The sequence below is a fragment of the Apium graveolens genome, chromosome 7 (assembly GCF_009905375.1).
Source record: "Apium graveolens cultivar Ventura chromosome 7, ASM990537v1, whole genome shotgun sequence".
Lineage (NCBI taxonomy): Eukaryota > Viridiplantae > Streptophyta > Magnoliopsida > Apiales > Apiaceae > Apium > Apium graveolens.
Genome location: NC_133653.1, coordinates 183,180,911 through 183,198,861, shown reverse-complemented (window position 1 = coordinate 183,198,861; position 17,951 = coordinate 183,180,911). Strand labels below are relative to the sequence as shown.

At 35.1% G+C, this 17,951-nt stretch overlaps 1 protein-coding gene across 1 annotated transcript; it reads right to left on the bottom strand.

Moving 5' to 3' along the window:
• Positions 1-3,074: 3,074 nt before the first annotated feature.
• On the bottom strand, positions 3,075-4,416 carry LOC141670904 (uncharacterized). Its single transcript, XM_074476958.1, has 5 exons — positions 4,090-4,416; positions 3,763-3,981; positions 3,615-3,674; positions 3,294-3,376; positions 3,075-3,157 (listed from the first exon to the last, which is right to left on the bottom strand). The coding sequence occupies exons 1-2, from the start codon at positions 4,411-4,413 to the stop codon at positions 3,925-3,927; spliced, it is 381 nt and encodes a 126-aa protein (XP_074333059.1). The 5' UTR covers positions 4,414-4,416; the 3' UTR covers positions 3,075-3,157; positions 3,294-3,376; positions 3,615-3,674; positions 3,763-3,924.
• Positions 4,417-17,951: the final 13,535 nt, after the last annotated feature.

Here is a 17,951-nt window from a genome sequence, read left to right as displayed (position 1 = left end):
GTTTTAACCTAACAATTGTTGAAAAGTAGTACATTAGTTCTTTTAACTTTTCTATTTAAGTTACATAATGTTAACGTTATTTAAATTTACACATAATGTTGCATATTAATGTTATTTTTTAACAAAACCAAGTTTAGTAATATTAATATTGTTTAAAATATTTTCAACACCAAAATTCTTATTATCCAACTTAAAATATTGTAAGAGAATAGTGACAAAGCACCCAGCACTGAGACATTGCTCGAGGTCACACTACAGCAATGACTCATTACGGGGTACTCTGCTCCACCCAAAATTCACTGCCTCTTTTTGTTAACAAAAGTGAGTTTAGTAATATTAATATTTTAAAAATATTTTTCAACACCAAAACTCTTAAAATTTTTAAAATATGCAGTATTAATGTAAAAATTTGAAAAAAGTGATTTAATCAACAAAGTCAACTAGACATTAAAATAGTCAATGCGAACTAGTGACAGAGTACCTAGCAATGAGACATTGCTGGAGGTACTTACTGCAACAATGAGTCATTGCTGGGATCTCTGTTTCACCCAAAACTCACTATCTCTTTTTATTAACAAAACTGGGTTTTTAGTAATATTAATATTTTTTAAATATTTTTCAACACCAAAACTCTTAAAATAACTACAAAATGCAGTATTAGTGGTAAAATTTGAAAAAATTGATTTAATAAACAAAGTCAACTAGACCTTAAAATAGTCAAAAGGACCTAGTGCAATGCCTCATTACGGGGTATGGTCACTGCAGCAATGATTCATTGTCGGGTGACTAAACTGTAAAATGTGTAAAATATGATATCTCCCGCAATGATTCAATGCTGAGGTCTGTGACCAGTTTTCTGGAAAGCTGCTAACATCAACATTGCGGCTGATTTACATAGTTTAAAAAAAAACGGCATGGTTCCGTTTATTTTTATAACTTACCAACCTGTTTCAACTAAATCTAAATCAACCAACCAACAACCAATCAACATTACGGGTGATTTACATAGTTTAAGAAAAAAAATGGCATGGTTCTGTTTATTTTTATAACTTGCCAACCTGTTTCAACTAAATCTAAATCAACCAACCAACAACCAATCAACATTGCGGGTGATTTACATAGTTTAAGAAAAAAAAACGGCATGGTTCCGTTTATTTTTATAACTTACCAACATGTTTCAACTAAATCTAAATCAACCAACTAACAACCAATCAAAGCAACCACAATCATGATCTAAATTAAACTCAACCAATCAACATCAAATCTAAACACAACATCAATCCAATAAAAAACAATCATAATCAATAACAAAGAAAACATCGAAATAAATCCAAAATATAAACTATAGTCCCCTGTTCCTCTGCTGGATCCCATAGTCACTTATCCGTCTAGCGAGCCCTTTTGAAAGCTCCCAAGCTATGCGATACCGGAATGTCCAAATACCCAATACAGGCTCCCAAACAGCATCTCTCAACGATATTCTATTAAGTATAACATCCATGTACTTGCACACGTACACGCCACAATCATGGGTATTGGACTGCATCGGTCGTTCCTGTACAAAATGAACCTTCAACTTATGTCCATCAAATCTGGACAAATAATGCAACATAGCTGGCACTATGCACTCCTAGAAAGGTTTGGTTTCATATAATTAGTAACCAACAATGACAAGTGTATGTAAATTGACTAGTAAAGTAATTACGAAGAACATAGAATACCATGGCATATATATATCGAGAGTAAATACTCTTAAGACTATCCCCCCATTCAGCTAGAGGATCAATTAAAAGGAGCTTATGTTGTTTAATATCCAGAATGAACAAAAACCAATGAGCATCATTGCAGCAAGGGTAGAAAGCAAAGTCACAATCCAATAATGATGGCCCAATGCGTTGGACTGCATATGAATCATATAAACTATGCAGACCGACCAACTGCACATCTGAGAGTTCAGCTTCGGGATGGGCCTGCAACATTGAAACAATTATAAAAGATCAAATGAACTACAAAATCAAAGAGTTATCAATTATCATTAACTTAGTAACGCATGAACTAAAAAGTACTTTTTGTTTTACCTTCAAGTTCTTGCAATAATCTTTTAACAACAGTTGCACGAAAAAACTGAAGTTAAAGAAGAACTTCTTAGCCGTGGGCTCCAGACCCGAGATGGACTCCCTAACCTTCAACAACTCTATATAGGCATCCACGACATTATTGTCTAAATCACATTCCGGCTTTAAGGTATGGACATAATCCCAAGTAAGCTCAGCAGTGCCTCTATGATCTCTCCAAATAAAATCATTCTTGTTACCCCACCAGTGCTTGTATAGCCAAAAAATCTTCCTGTTTTTCAATGGTCTCGTCATATCAGCACGCCGCCCAGGACCACCCTGCCTCAGTTTATCCTTCAACTTGTCTTCATCAGTGTCCATCTGCAAATACATTTTAAGAGCATCAAATCAAACACATATTCATGACAAAAAAAATTAAGCATATAGAAATGCATCAAAATACGTACTGCAAGAATCAAACATAAAAAATGGAATGATTCAACATATGTACATCAAGAATCATCCTCAAACTATCAGGAATAACACCACTACGACTACCGAATTTCACCATGCCACCTGCAAGTGGAGTCAACTCAGTAGCAGGAGTAACAGGAAAACTTCTAAAAGTGTGCTTGGTAGTAGGAGTAACAGGTGTAGCAGTAGCAGCAACCTACAAATGCATTGAGTATCAAATATTATATACACCTCTAAAACTAAAGAGTTAGACTACTCGAATAACATACTTGAATATGTATAAGACACACAATAGTAAAAAAAGTAAAGTTCTAAAACTAAAGAGTAGTACCTCAGACTGAACAACATCAGACTGAACAACAGGGGGCGGATAGGGGGTCGACTGTGGAACAGGGGGAGCAGTAGCAGCAACCTACAAATGCATTGAGTATCAAACATTATATACACCTCTAAAACTAAAGAGTTAGACTACTCGAATAACATACTCGAATATGTATAAGACACACAATAGTAAAAAAAAGTAAAGTTCTAAAACAAAAGAGTAGTACCTCAGACTGAACAACATCAGACTGAACAATAGGGGGGCGGATAGGGGGTCGACTGTGGAATGGGGGAGCAGTAGCATCAACCTACAAATGCACTGAGTATCAAACATTATATACACCTCTAAAACTAAAGAGTTAGACTACTCGAATAACATACTCGAATATGTATAAGACACAGAATAGTAAAAAAAAGTAAAGTTCTAAAACTAAAGAGTAGTACCTCAGACTGAACAAAATGAGACTGAACAACAGGGGGGCAGATAGGGGGTTCGACTATGAAGCAGGGGGAGCAGTAGCAGCAACCTACAAATGCATTGAGTATCAAACATTATATACATCTTAAAACTAAAGAGTTATACTACGCAAATAACATGCTCGAATATGAATAAGTATTTCAATCTGAACAGGATGAGAGACATGTACAGGGATAGCCGCAGTGTTAGGGACTACAGTCTCATCCTATATTAGATGTCAATAACTCGATCAAACTATATATAATTCAGTGTAGTAGACTACTCGAATAACTTACTCGAGTAAGTACCTGACGAGGACGTTTACTGGCTGCCCGTGTAGGTGAATCATGAGAATCAGAAGCAAATTCCTTTAATAACACGATAAGATAACAATCATACACACATTCACATTCAATATAGTAGACTGGATTTTGGAATGACATAAATGAAACGCACCTCACATGTACGTTTATGCGGTGAAGGAGGATCACTTGGATCAATATACATATCCTGTGCACGTGAGGGTCTATCAAAACTGGGTCTACTGAATGCAGGACCCCTCCACTCAGTGTTGACTCGATCATAACGAATCAGAAACTCAGGAATGCACTCATAGAACTAGTCTGGGGGATCATGGGTGTGAATAGCATGCAATGTCCTCATCCCACAGTCAAGCTACACAAATCATTAACTATTAATCATCTACCTAAACACCCTATAAAAATGCAACAATGAAATAAATGAATATAGGATTCAAATATTAAACTAAACTCTAAAACCTACCGCATCAACCATGTCTTGCTGAGAGTACCAGTCACGCGGCACTATCTTGCGTGGATCAACACCCACAAAATGAGCAATCCTCAGCTTACTATAGGTCCTATACCAGTACATATACTGGTCAATGCTCACGTATTGCCCCTCTCCAACGGGCTCTATCTGGCCATCAAGATAAGCATACCACTCATCCCGATACTGTCTCAGAGTAGTCATATGCTGGTCCCTCTGCCAACGAGATAACCTGTCCCTCCGTAGAGCAGATATATCAATAGGATCATCTGGAATATGCTGCAGCATACCGAACTGTCTCAAGACTCTGCCCGGCATGACATACTCGACAATCTCGAAGCAAATAAGTGGAATACGGATGAGACTCATATACGAAACATCCATCAGCTCGACATCATATTGCTCCTCAGAATAGTCCACCGCATCAAAGAATAACCGATAAGGCTTCCATGTCAGCCAACTCATCTTAAATCGGTCAAAATCCCTTCGGTACTGACCTATAAGCAAAATAATAACGGAACATATGAAATTGGATAGTTCAAAAGTCTGCAAATGTTTGGTCGAAGGAGAGTTCAAATAGTAAATATGCAAAAAAGAACAGTACCTGTATGGTGATGAGGGTTCTCCCTCCGATTAGGGTTCGGCTCAGCCCATGTTAAAGCCCTCGGCCAAACAAGCTCCACCCCAGGTGCAATCTTAGGAGCACCAGGTAACAACCTCTCGTGTGCCCACAATATCAGTAGCATCGTGCATCCATTAAGTGTTATTGCACTCTTATGAGCAGCCTTGGTCAAACCTCTAAACAAATAGCTCAATATAGCAGCTCCCCATGCATACGATTTAATCCGAGGTAAATCCTGGATGAGCTGTAAGTACCTGCGACAAAGGAAATACAGAGTAAGTAAGAATACAGGGCAAAATATGGGCACGATAATAAATGAGAATACAAGAATTATAGTGTCAAATTGAAAATAAATGAGAATACAGGGCTTCATATGCAAAATCAACAAAAAAGGACAAGTGAAGGACTAAGATGTTATAAACTACAATTTAAAAACTGAAATGCAACAAATACAAGTAAATACCTCGGATGCACGGTATATCGACTCGATAAAGGAAACAATATGCCCTCAATGATGTATAAAAGATAAGCTCGTGTGTAAACCACAAGATCCTGTTCTAGCCCCCCCCTCTGGTAGCTCCGCATATCGTTCCCTTAATTTGTAAAGCTTGACCCCGATACATATCTTTATGCCCCACCTCATCCAATCTTGCATCCTGCCATTCCCTCATCCAATACGCCTTCGGAGCGTCAAGCTTCCTATGAGTAACTGGACGACCCTTAACAGGGAGGCCCATAATCATGTATACATCCTTGAGGGTGATGGTCAACTCACCAAATGGAAAGTGAAAGGTGTTAGTCTCTGGCCTTCACCTGCAATTGCATTCATACACAAACATCACAAATATTGCCAATGACGATTCAAATAAATGAGAAAATTGATTACAAATTAGTACCTTTCCACTAAGGCCGTTATCAAACGAATATCGTTCTGAGGAACTGAACAATTGTTCGTGAAAGCCGAGAAACCCCATTGGCCCAGCAACTCACGCTGGGGATCCGAAAGTATCCACTGCTGATGATTAGCTGTGTACTGCCGTACATCCAGCTTATCCCGCACACCTCCCGCCCATATGGCAGTACGAATATTATCATCCTGCATCATCAGGAGAGATCTAACAATAGGCCCGCACTCATTCTCCATAGTGACTGCAAAGTGCATAATAAAAAATACTATATAATCAGGAAGTTACTTATACCCAACTTAAACACGAACCATTTATAGAACCGTTATTTTCTAGTTTAAGTCCTACCGAAAATTCGGCATGACTCATTCGTTTATAAGCTAGCCACAACCAATCAATCAATATAGCACAAATGATAGCACAAATATAGCACAAATGATCCTAATAAACCACAAAAAAACATCTAATCAAGAACAAATGATCAAAGTCAACAAAAGTCAACACTTACAATCACAAAAACTTAGAAACAACAAATCACCATTCTTGATTCTTGAACAAAATAACTGATCCTTAAAATAGATACACAAATCAAGAACACAATCTCTGAAATAGATACACAAAATCAGAACATATCAAACTCCACTACAACAACTACGATCAATATCGCTACACACATACACAACTACACAAAGCGACCAGTAACTTCCATTTCGCATCTCAATACATAAAAATCTCATCCAGTCCAAGTATTATATTCTGATCTCTATCATGTTATTGCAGAAATGATCATAATATGACTATAAATCTTAACTGTGCCGCCCAAAAATGCAAACAATATAAATCAGTTTTAATCATTATAGCTCAGTTGCTTTGTGCAAATCAATAGCGGGGCAGAAATCATAAGCATATAAAGCAGAAAATTAAAATAGTATCGAAACATGGTAAAATTTAACAAGAAACGAAACATGTCAGAATTAAAAAAAGAATCCCACAACAGATAACAGAATTTCAAACTTCTAAAGGGAAAAAATTTTGAACTTTATAACTAAACATTGAGAAAGATTACATTTTTAAACAATATGTCAACCCAATTTATTTAACAACCTCAATCACTACTCACTGCAAAACGTAAAAAAATAACAAATACTCTATGATTAGCTGAATATGATATAGTAATAAACAACAGGAAAATGGGTAACAACAAGAAGAAGAATCATCACTCACTAATTAGCAACAACAACAAAAAACTTGACTAACTTATTAACTAGGATATTAAAAGCAATAACAGATAATGAAACATGTCAAAGAAATTCCAGAAACAACAATTAACAAAACTCTGGGCTTCATTAAAGAATAAAGTTGGAAGGGATAGAAATCATAAGCATATAAAGTAGAAAATTAAAATAGTAACGATACAAGGGATGTGTCTGTAATTGCGGAAGCAACAATGACCTATTGCGGTAGTATGTGACTGTGTGTGTGTATATATGTGTGTGTATAAGCGTGTATCATACCTGAGTAGCTGAATCGCCTGAGAAATGCTTTGAAATCGCCTGAAATCGCCTAGAGGGGGAGAATTAGGTTTTTCATATTATGAAATTAGGGATTTCAGGAAGAAACGGGTTAAACCCAGGTCTCGTCTGCCGCAATGGCTCATTGCAGAAGGTGCAATGGGTCATTGCAGCAGCGGGGGTTATTATGTAATTTCGCCAATTTTAAGTAATAGTTTGTTAAAATAAAGAATTTATTAATAGAAATATATAAATATAAAATAAAAATATAACAACCAAATAATAAATATATTAAGAATTTATACATAAATTAAAATTATTTATATATTTATTATCTATTATTTTACAATTATATAAAAATAAAACTAAATTATTTGCAGCAATGAAACATTGCAATAGTAGCATTGAGTCAAAGTTGTAGTACTCCCGCAATGTAACATTGCACAGCCCGCATTGAAGCAAAGCGGCTATACTCCCGCAATATAACAATGTGGCAGGTGGTTACTAGAACCACCTGTGGCTGTGGAAGGGCACCCATAAATATATATATATATATATATATATATATATTTAGAATAGAAACTAGAAACCAAAATATTTTTTTTAAAAATTACTTTGAAATATAAAACATATGGTATGCAAATCGATCGTTGTGAGATGTAAAAAAATACAGTGAAATCGGATTTTAAAAAAAACTTACGGTTTAACGGGAAAAATCAAATTAAAAACGGAGGGAAAAAGCTGAAATTGGGTGTGTGAGGGTGCAGGGTAGTTGGGTGAGGTGATTTAGGGGACCATTAGATTAGGTAGATCTAATGGCTTTGATTAGTTCTAAGTTTCAGGTATATATCATTATGAGTTTAAGAAAACTTTGATGCACACACCTTCATAGCAATCGTTGCTGCCACCATTTTACCATCAGACCCTGGATGAGTCTTAATGCTACACTCTTGGTAGAATAAGTAAACAAATTCAGGAGAGTTGGGAAGGATCTGGTAATAATGACGCAGAAATTCAGTAGCTACTTGTTGAGCTAGATATACCCGACATCATGAAGCAACTCCTTCTTTCATTTCCACAAATATGTTAATAAGAAATTCATATAATAACATGGTGTCGGATAATTAATAAACCTAAGTCTTCATATTAACATCATGCACAAAAAATATACAACATTATGTTTTGTGTTCATGATGTTGATACAAAGACTTGATTTATTGATTATACAGATATCTGACGTTATGCTCTTATATTAATTTCTTACAAACATATTTGTAGGAATGAAAGAAAAAGTTGCTCCAGGATGTCGAGCATATTCATCTCAACAAGTAGCTACTGAATTTCTGCGTCAGTATTACCAGATTCTTCGCAACTCACCTGAATTTGTCTACTTATTATATCAAGTGTAAAGCATTAAGACTCATCCAGGGTCTGATGGTAAAATGGTGGCAGCAACGACTATGCAGATGTGTTCATCAAAGTTTTCTTAAACTAATAATGATATATATGCTGGTGTGCTCATCATAGCAACCCGAGTCCCAACAAGTCTTGTAGACTGCAATTCTAGACATTAGTGAACCCCCTCTAGCTCCTCCTGCTACTAATCCTTTATAATTCATATCTGCTACATAGCGTCCAGCAGCAGTCGACACATTATGGTTGCCATGACCATTACTATCCCTCGGGGATCTATACGATACCATTTTCAAAGAATCTTCTTCAGCTTCATATCCGCTCAAGTAGAATCGTGCTCCGATCACTTTCCTACACGAATAAAATCAAATTTTAGATCCTAGTTATCGAAAACAGTAAAAATCCAATAGTTGCTTAAAATGTGGGCTAATAATTATTAAAAAAACCTGTTGCGTGTTGATACATTAAATGCTTCCCCTGATTGGCACTCACCCTTCCATCCAGCTAGAACAGGAGGCATCTCCACATCACCAAAACTAGGGGATTCAGGCCATATTCCTTTCTTGCATAACTTTTTCATCAGTACATTGTCATCAATAGTGATGAAGATAAAAGACAAGTTTAACAGGTTATTGTGTACAAACTACTATCTGATCATGATTGTTAGAGCATCAGTAATGGATGAGACCATTTTTTACTATTTTATGTCAGAAAAGTGAGCCAACTAAGCAAAATATGGACTTGGGCCGAATTGCTCCAAGGGTGAATTTGACATTCAATTATTATGGGTCCACTTTATAATATTAAATCATTTGTTAGCACATTCTTCTAGAATTCATGTTAGCAAAGCATTACGAAAAATAATAAAATATAATAAAGAAACAGAAAAGCAGGAGTTGGCCTAGCCCAACTTCCCGGACCTGATCAGTTTTTCAGCTTTTGCTCCAACGCTAAATTGGCTGGACAGATCCATTTCACAGTTTCTAACGCAGGAGTTGGACCTGCGTTGGAGGTGCTCTTATTGTATTGTTTTACTTACTAACAGTGAATTTAGGATCTCGAAACAATAACAAATCTACCATCTTCACATAAACTATACGTAATAGAAACGTGGGAAAGTTGAGATCAAATATAACATATTACTTTAAGGAAATCAGCGGAAAATCCTGCACCCCATCACAAACATTAATAATTTCTTCAAGTGAACAACATTAACAAATACAAAAGAATCACCTACAAAATACATACTTCGAGTCCCAAAGATAGCATGTGAATGTAAATTAATGTTCGAAAGAGTTGGCAACAACACAGAGTGGAACAGAGAAAGATAAGTTGCTTCATGTGTACATTTCTCAAACAATTCAATGCTTAGAGTACTTTCCAATCTACCAACACGAAAATATGTAAAATCGAAGAAACTAAACTTGTGGGAGGATAAGTTACCCGCGTCAATAAATCCAATGATGATATTGACTTGATGCTTGGTGGAAAATCCAGGGATTTCCATGGTTTCTTCACTTAAAGTCCCATGAAATCCCATGAATTAGTAGTGTATAATTTTCGCTTTACGTTTGGAAATACAGACACTACTCCTGCCATTTCTGTTACAAAAATAGTATTACCACTTAGTTAAACATCTGCTAGAGAAAACAACTGCTACAGAATGACAAACACATAAAGAAAAAGAAGAAGAAGAAGAAGATTGTCCAAAACCGAAACCGCATGTACTCGGTTTTTAAAATTGAAAACCGCAACTGAATCCATCAGTTCAGTTTCGGTTTGAAAATGCTCGGTTCGGTTTTAATCGGATCTTTCGGTTTTAAAACCGTATCACTCAAAAATAGAAACACAAATATAATTACTAGAATTTTGAAGTAAATAAATTAGAAAGTTTGTTGCCAAATAAGAAATTACAAAGTATTCAAAACACTATTCAGTAGTTGTATGCTTATTGCTTAATGTTTTTGTATTGGCAGTCATGACTGCCTGACAGGTCCCCTTAACAGTAATCTGTTCATACGTCCATTTACATAATGGGAAAACTCAATCCAAGCAGCATACAAAGTAATCGATAAAAAAATGCAGAGAAAAATGGTCATTTACAGCTTGGAGATATAATCTGCACTTGTTAACATTGACTCTCTATATAGACAAGTAACTAGTAATGAGATTCTGAAGTTGAAGGTTACAAAAATGCAGTCAGCCGCGAGAAGTCATGATCTCTTGGAAACTATATATATATATATATATATACATGTTATATGAATATTAATTTTAGAAATTTATATTATATAAATATAATATTTATTTATCAATTTTAATAGTTCGGATTGGTTTCGGATTTTTTCGGATCGGTTTCGGATTTTTTCGGTTCGGTTGCAACGTATAACCGAAACCGCAAACCAGTTTCGATTTTGATTTTTAATTTTTCGGTTTCGGTTCGGTTTTTATCGGTTTTAAACGGTTTCGGTTTCGGTTTTTTGTTCAGCCCTATGGTAGGGAGATGGAGATCCGCATCACTAAATTATTATTATATTTTATATTCCTTTTTATGTTAATTCATTAATTTTATTATTTATAATTATCAATGTTATAAAAACATGGAATCAGGATAGATCGGTCGAGGTACTGATTTTGACTAGTTATCTTGCCCGTGCTATGCACACGGAGTTTAGTTATATACGATCTTTTTTTAAATTTTAAAGATATATATTCATGAAGTTGCGATAATGTGTACTAACATTTTTATACCAATATCATCATGTGTAAACACTAACAACGAATCATTCGATAACGTCTCTTCCCTTTTTCTGTCATTGATAAAGAAATGGTATAGTATTGTAGTCAAATAGTATGAAGAGTTCTATTTTTTGTATATAGTTTAAGCACGTTTATAGTTTAAACATTAACCACATAACGGAAAGGATAATAATCAAATTACGGGACAAACTACCTGCCATTAAAAATAAACAGTAAACAACAATGAAAATAAAAATCAAACATAATTATTGAAGTTCTGAAATGGAAAACTGAGATAATGTTCATTCAAAATTCCTCGAAATGAAGCGATTATATGAATCTTGAGTACGCTACAAAAATATTTTACTTTTCCTGCATAATGGAATATAATATAATGTTAATGCAGTATGATTTCATAAAAAAATGTACGTATATTATGTATGATAAAACACATCTAATAATGGGAAATTATACAACCTACCGACCTTTTTAACTCGTTTGCTAGTCGATAGAGCTGAACCTGGAGTACCTACCGACCTTTTTAACTCGTTTCATATGCATCATGAGCATAATATACTGTGTTGCTAACTAATAATGTTATCATCAGTGAGCTCAATTTAACAGTAATTTCTCTTCCTGCAATTTGCTTCAAAGGTGGCGGATATGATACAGGATCCTACAAAATATACAATCAGTAGAAACCCTGATATAATCATAAAAGCGGTAACATATGTTTCGGATAAAATAATTAATTGACACTAAAGGGATTAAAGTACTTTACATTGTATCCTTCCACCATCAACTTAGCAACTGTTTTACCCAACAGTCGTTTCACGACACGATCATATAAAACAAAATTAAAAGCTTCTGTGTCATCTTCAGCAAGAACAACGATCCTGAACCTGCAAATGGGATATATGAATTGTTGGTGATTATTTTATTATACAGATATTTATTCATATATATATATTTAAATTTACAGATATATATATATATATATATATATATATAAGTAGAGACTGAATTTGTTTCTCGATAACCTCTTTTGTGGTACTGGATAATACTTCCGGCATCTGGCACATCGATACTTTCCTTCGAACTTTATAACTTTGTTAGATATATTTGTGATGTCATGTCTAATAATGATTTGTGTTTAGTTTTCAGATCTTAACTAACAGGACAAATCAGGACTTAACTGGAAATCAATACTTATACTGAAGTCAGAACTTAAGATATCAGAACTTAAGTTATCAGAACTTAAGTTATCAGAAGATATTTATCAGGAGATAATATCAGGACGTAAGGAGACTTTTAGATAAGGAAGGCGGCTGATTGAAAGGAAAGAAGATCGAGATTAAAACAAGAAGAGATATGCATGAAGAAGAATTCTATGAAGAATAGAATACTTGGAAGAAAAGATAACTAGTTGATATATTTTAGGATACAGACTTATGTTCGATATCAATTAGAAGATTATCTTGTAACTGTGTGTCTATATAAACACAACATAGGGTTTACACTACATGTATTATCTAATTCAAGAATATTATTCATTGTAACCCTAGCAGCTCTCGTGATATTTGTTCATCACTGAGAGAGAACGGTTTCATTGTAATACTGTTTTATTAATAAGTTTATTCTGTGTTTCATACTTGTGTTCTTAATTTGATTTGATTGTGCTAGACACTGTATTCAACCCCCTTCTACAGTGTCTGTGACCTAACAAGTGGTATCAGAGCTATCTGTTAACATACATACAGTAAAGATCCAAAAACAATTATGTCTGAAGAAACACAAACTCCAACCACGCCCACCAAAACTGAAGAAACACCAAAGACTCAAATCCATAATCGATATGAGACTATTAGGGTTCCCATACTGAAACCTTCTGAGTATCCCATATGGAAGGTGAGGATGTCTATATTTCTGGAAGTTACGGAGCCAGAATATCTTGACAGAATTAATGAAGGACCACATAAGCCAACCAAGCTCTCTGTTGTAGTTGCAGATCAGCCAGCACAGACTGTACCAAAAAAGAAAAGTGAATATACAGCTGAAGATATCTCATCTATTACAAAGGATGCAAAGGTAAGATATTTGCTGCATAGTACCATTGATAATATCATGTCAAACAGGGTAATTAACTGCAAGACTGCAAAGGAGATATGGGATGCCTTGGAGATAAGATGTCAGGGAATTGATTCAATTAAGAAGAACAGGAGGACTATACTCACTCAAGAGTATGAGCACTTTGACTCAAAACCTGATGAGTCATTAACTGGTTTATATGACATATTTTTCAAACTCTTGAATGATCTGTCACTGGTGGATAAGGAATATGATCTTGAAGATACTAATCTTAAATTCCTTTTAGCTCTTCCTGAAAGTTGGGACTTGAAGGCAACTACTATAAGAGACAACTATGCTCTTGATGAAATTTATGGTATGCTCAAAACTCATGAACTTGAGATGGATCAAAGAAGCAAGAGGCATAGGAGAAAGTCAAGGACAGTTGCTCTTAAGGTTGAGGAGGAATCCCCTAAAGTGGCTGTCTCAAAGAAAGGTAAAGGAAATGCTCTCATCACAAAGTCTGATACTGAGTCATCAAGTTCTGATAGTGATGATGATTCAGAAACTGAAAGTCTATCTGAGATGGATGATGATGAAGAGATGATGAAATTGTGTGCTCTTATGGTAAAAGGTATCACAAAGATAACTTACAGGAAATTCAGAAGGGGAAAGAACTTTTCCAGAAAAAGTGGAAGTTCTAATAAGAAGGGATTCAGAAAATCTGAAGGCAAAGCTGGAAAGTCTGACAGAGGAGATTACTCAAATGTTAAATGCTACAATTGTGGTGAGAAAGGCCATATATCTCCTGACTGCAAGAAAGGAAAAGGTGACAAAGGCAAGGCACTTGTCACAAAGAAGAAAAGCTGGACAGACACTTCAGATTCTGAAAGTGAGGTGAACTATGCTTTGATGGCAAATGTTGATAGCAGTTCTGAAGCTGCTGAGTTAAAGGTACCTCAAACAACTTATGCTTTTCATACTGATGATATTACTGAGTTGAGAAGATATCTTAAAACCATGTTCATTAGTTATAGAGATCAAACTTTAACATGTGAAAGGTTAACTTCTGAAAATTTGGCTTTTAAGAAAAGGAATGACTATTTAGAAAAGGAGTTAGTTATGTTCCATCAAACTCAGAAAGAAAGAGATGATGCTTTTTATGTTAGAGATGAAGTGTTAAAATTGAATCAATCTCTAAAAACTGAGTTAGAAAAGGAAAGAGAGATTATCAGGACTTGGACTAACTCTGGCAGAACAACTCAGAATTTGTTAAGTAGTGGAAACTGGAAAGAGGGCTTAGGTTATGAAGATGATAAGAATAATAAAAGAACTGTAAAAATTGAGCCTATAATTGTTAAACAAAAGCCAAAGGTAAATCCTTTTAAGTTTGTAGCTGTAAAGTCTGATATTGATAAATCAGAAGTTAAAGAGAAATTAACTTCTGACAAATCAAAACAGGATAAGCCAACTGAAGTTAACATAGGCTTAATGACAAAGAAGCAGCTTAAGCATAAGCTGAAAGATGTTATGAATATAAACAAGGTAAAACCACCTAGGAAAAATAGGAATGGAAAGGAAGGTGTGAATAAAAACAATGATTATAAGCCTGTTCCTAATGCTCCTAGAAAGAAATGTTATAACTGTGGAAATTCTAACCATCTGGCTTCTTTTTGCAGGAAGAATAAAAACATAAACTCCTTACCTTCAAAATTAGGAGTTAAGAGTCAGTCTGCTAGATATAGGCCACAAAATCCTTATTTTCATTGTGGTAGTTTATGGCATTCCATTTATACTTGTAAGGAATATCATAGTTTGTACTATGATTATTATCAAATAAAACCTTCCTTAAAGAAAGTTAGCATTATTCCTTCTAGTGTAAGTTCTGATGCAAAGTCTGATACTGTAAATTCTGATAAAAAAATGTTACATAAAATCTGATGTTAAATCCGCTGCAAATGTTAACAAACTTAATAAGGCTAAAGGATCCAAGCAAGTCTGGGTCCTTAAAACTAATCATTAGTGGTCTTTGTGATTGTAGGGCAACAGGAAAAACATCCTAGTTCTGGATAGTGGATGTTCATGACATATGACTGGAAATAAAGCCCTGCTATCAGACTTTGTGGAGAAAGCTGTCCCAGGTGTTTTTATGGAGATGGCAACATGGGAAAAACTCTAGGATATGGCAATATCAATCTTGGGAATGTCATCATTGAAAAAGTAGCTCTAGTCTCAGGACTTAAACACAATCTGCTGAGTGTTAGTCAAATCTGTGACAGAGGTTATTATGTGGATTTTTTGAAGAATACTGTGAAGTTGTAAGCAAATCTACAGGCAAAGTTGTTCTAAAGGGAAACAGGCATGGTAACATTTATGAAGCCGAACTTTCAACAAGTTCTGATGGTTCTGCAATCTGTCTGTTAATCAGAGCATCAATTGAAGAAAGCTGGGATTGGCATAAGAAACTCTCTCATTTAAATTTTAACAATATAAATGAACTTGTCAAGAAAGATCTTGTGAGAGGAGTGCTAAAATCAGTATTTGTTACTGATGGCCTTTGTGATTCCTGTCTAAAGGCAAAACAAAGAAAATCTTCATTCAAAAGCAAGACTGAATCTTCAATTCTTGAGCCTTATCACCTACTACATGTTGATCTATTTGGTCCAGTAAATGTCATGTCTATTGCAAAGAAGAAATATGTTATGGTCATAGTGGATGAGTTCACCAGATATACATGGGTGTATTTCTTGCACACAAAAAGTGAAACGGAATCTATCTTGATTGATCATGTCAAACAACTGGATAAATTGGTTAAAGACTCTGTGAAAATCATAAAAAGTGATAATGGCACTGAGTTCAAGAATTTGATTATGGAAGAGTTCTACAAAGACCATGGAATCAAGCAGGAATTTTTTGCTCCTGGAACTCCACAGCAAAATGGAGTTTTTGAAAGAAAGAATAGAACTCTTATTGAAGCTGCATGAACTATGCTTGATGAAGCAAAGTTACCAACCTATTTTTGGGCTAAAGCTGTGCAAACTGCTTATTTTACTCAGAATGCAACACTTATATCAACAAGCATGGAAAGACACCATATGAGATGGTGAAGAAAAAGAAGCCAAATCTGAAGTACTTTTATGTATTTGGATGCAAGTGTTTTGTTCTTAAGACTCATCCTGAACAACTATCCAAATTTGATCTAAAAGCTGATGAAGGAATTTTTGTTGGATATCCACTTTCCACAAAAGCCTTCAGAGTCTACAATTTAAGAATAAGGGTTGTCATGGAATCTATCAATGTCTCTTTTGATGATAAGAAGATTACAGGACTTGAAGATTTCAATGATCATGATCAGCTGAGATTTGAGAATGAAGTTTTAAATTCTGATTCTGTAAATCCTGACAGTCTATATCCTGACAGTCTAAATCCTGATACTGCAAACTCTGATGGGTTAAACTCTGATGTTATTAAAACTATGGTGACAATGCCAAAGGAAAATGCACCTGTGCAGGGGGAGCATATTGAAGATCCAACCACATATCAAGAATCATCAGAACCAAGAACAAGCTCTTCAAGTTTTGATTCATCAAGTTCTAATGAGGCAAGTTCTGATAATTCTGGAAACTCAAATTCTGATTCATCAAGTTCTGATGGGCCAAATTCTGATAATTCTAGAAACTCAAATTCTGAAGGATCCAACTCATAGAACATAATTTCAGGGGGAGCATCAGAGAATGTTGATGGAGACAGCATGGATCATGGGAGAACATCCAGTTCTAGAGATAATCTTCCATCTGCAAGGAAGTGGACTAAAGCACATACACCTGACTTGATTATTGGAGATCCTGAAGCAGGTATAAGAACTAGGACATCAACATCAAATGAATGTCTCTATCACTATTCTCTTTCTCAGGCTGAACCAAAGAAAGTGGAAGAAGCTCTTCAAGATGCTGATTGGGTGCAAGCAATGCAGGAAGAGTTAAATGAATTTGAAAGAAATAAAGTCTGGACCCTAGTGCCAAGACCAAAGAACAGATCTGTTATTGTTACAAAATGGGTGTTCAAAAACAAAACTGATAGTGATGGCATAATTACAAGGAATAAAGCAAGGCTGGTTGCAAAAGGATACTCTCAACATGAGGGAATTGATTATGATGAAACATTTGCACCAGTTACTAGATTGGAAGCCATAAGGATATTTTTGGCTTATGCTGCTCACAAAAAGTTTACAGTCTTTCAAATGGATGTCAAAAGTACTTTTCTTAATGGAGAATTGGAAGAAGAAGTATATTTTAAACAACCTCCAGGTTTTGTAGATTCAAAATTTCCTAATCATGTCTACAGACTTGATAAAGCACTTTATGGCCTTAAAGAAGGTCCAAGAGCATGGTATGAGACATTAGCTCAGTTTCTTCTGGAAAGTGGATTCAATAGAGGAACTATTGATAAAATTTTATTCTTTCTCAACCATGGAAAGGACTTATTTTTGGTACAGATATATGTTGATGATATCATTTTTTGTTCTACAAATGACAGACTTTGTTTAAGGTTTGCCAAGCTAATGCGGTCAAGATATCAAATTAGTATGATGGGAGAACT

What these genes read in the sequence shown, in the direction of transcription:
- LOC141670904 (XM_074476958.1), bottom strand. Translation starts at nt 4,413, where the DNA reads ATGCCGGGCAGAGTCTTGAGACAGTTCGGTATGCTGCAGCATATTCCA. An exon ending in AGCAAGACATGGTTGATGCG is followed by an intron (nt 3,982 to 4,089) that starts GTAGGTTTTAGA and finishes TGATTTGTGTAG; the next exon opens with CTTGACTGTGGGATGAGGAC.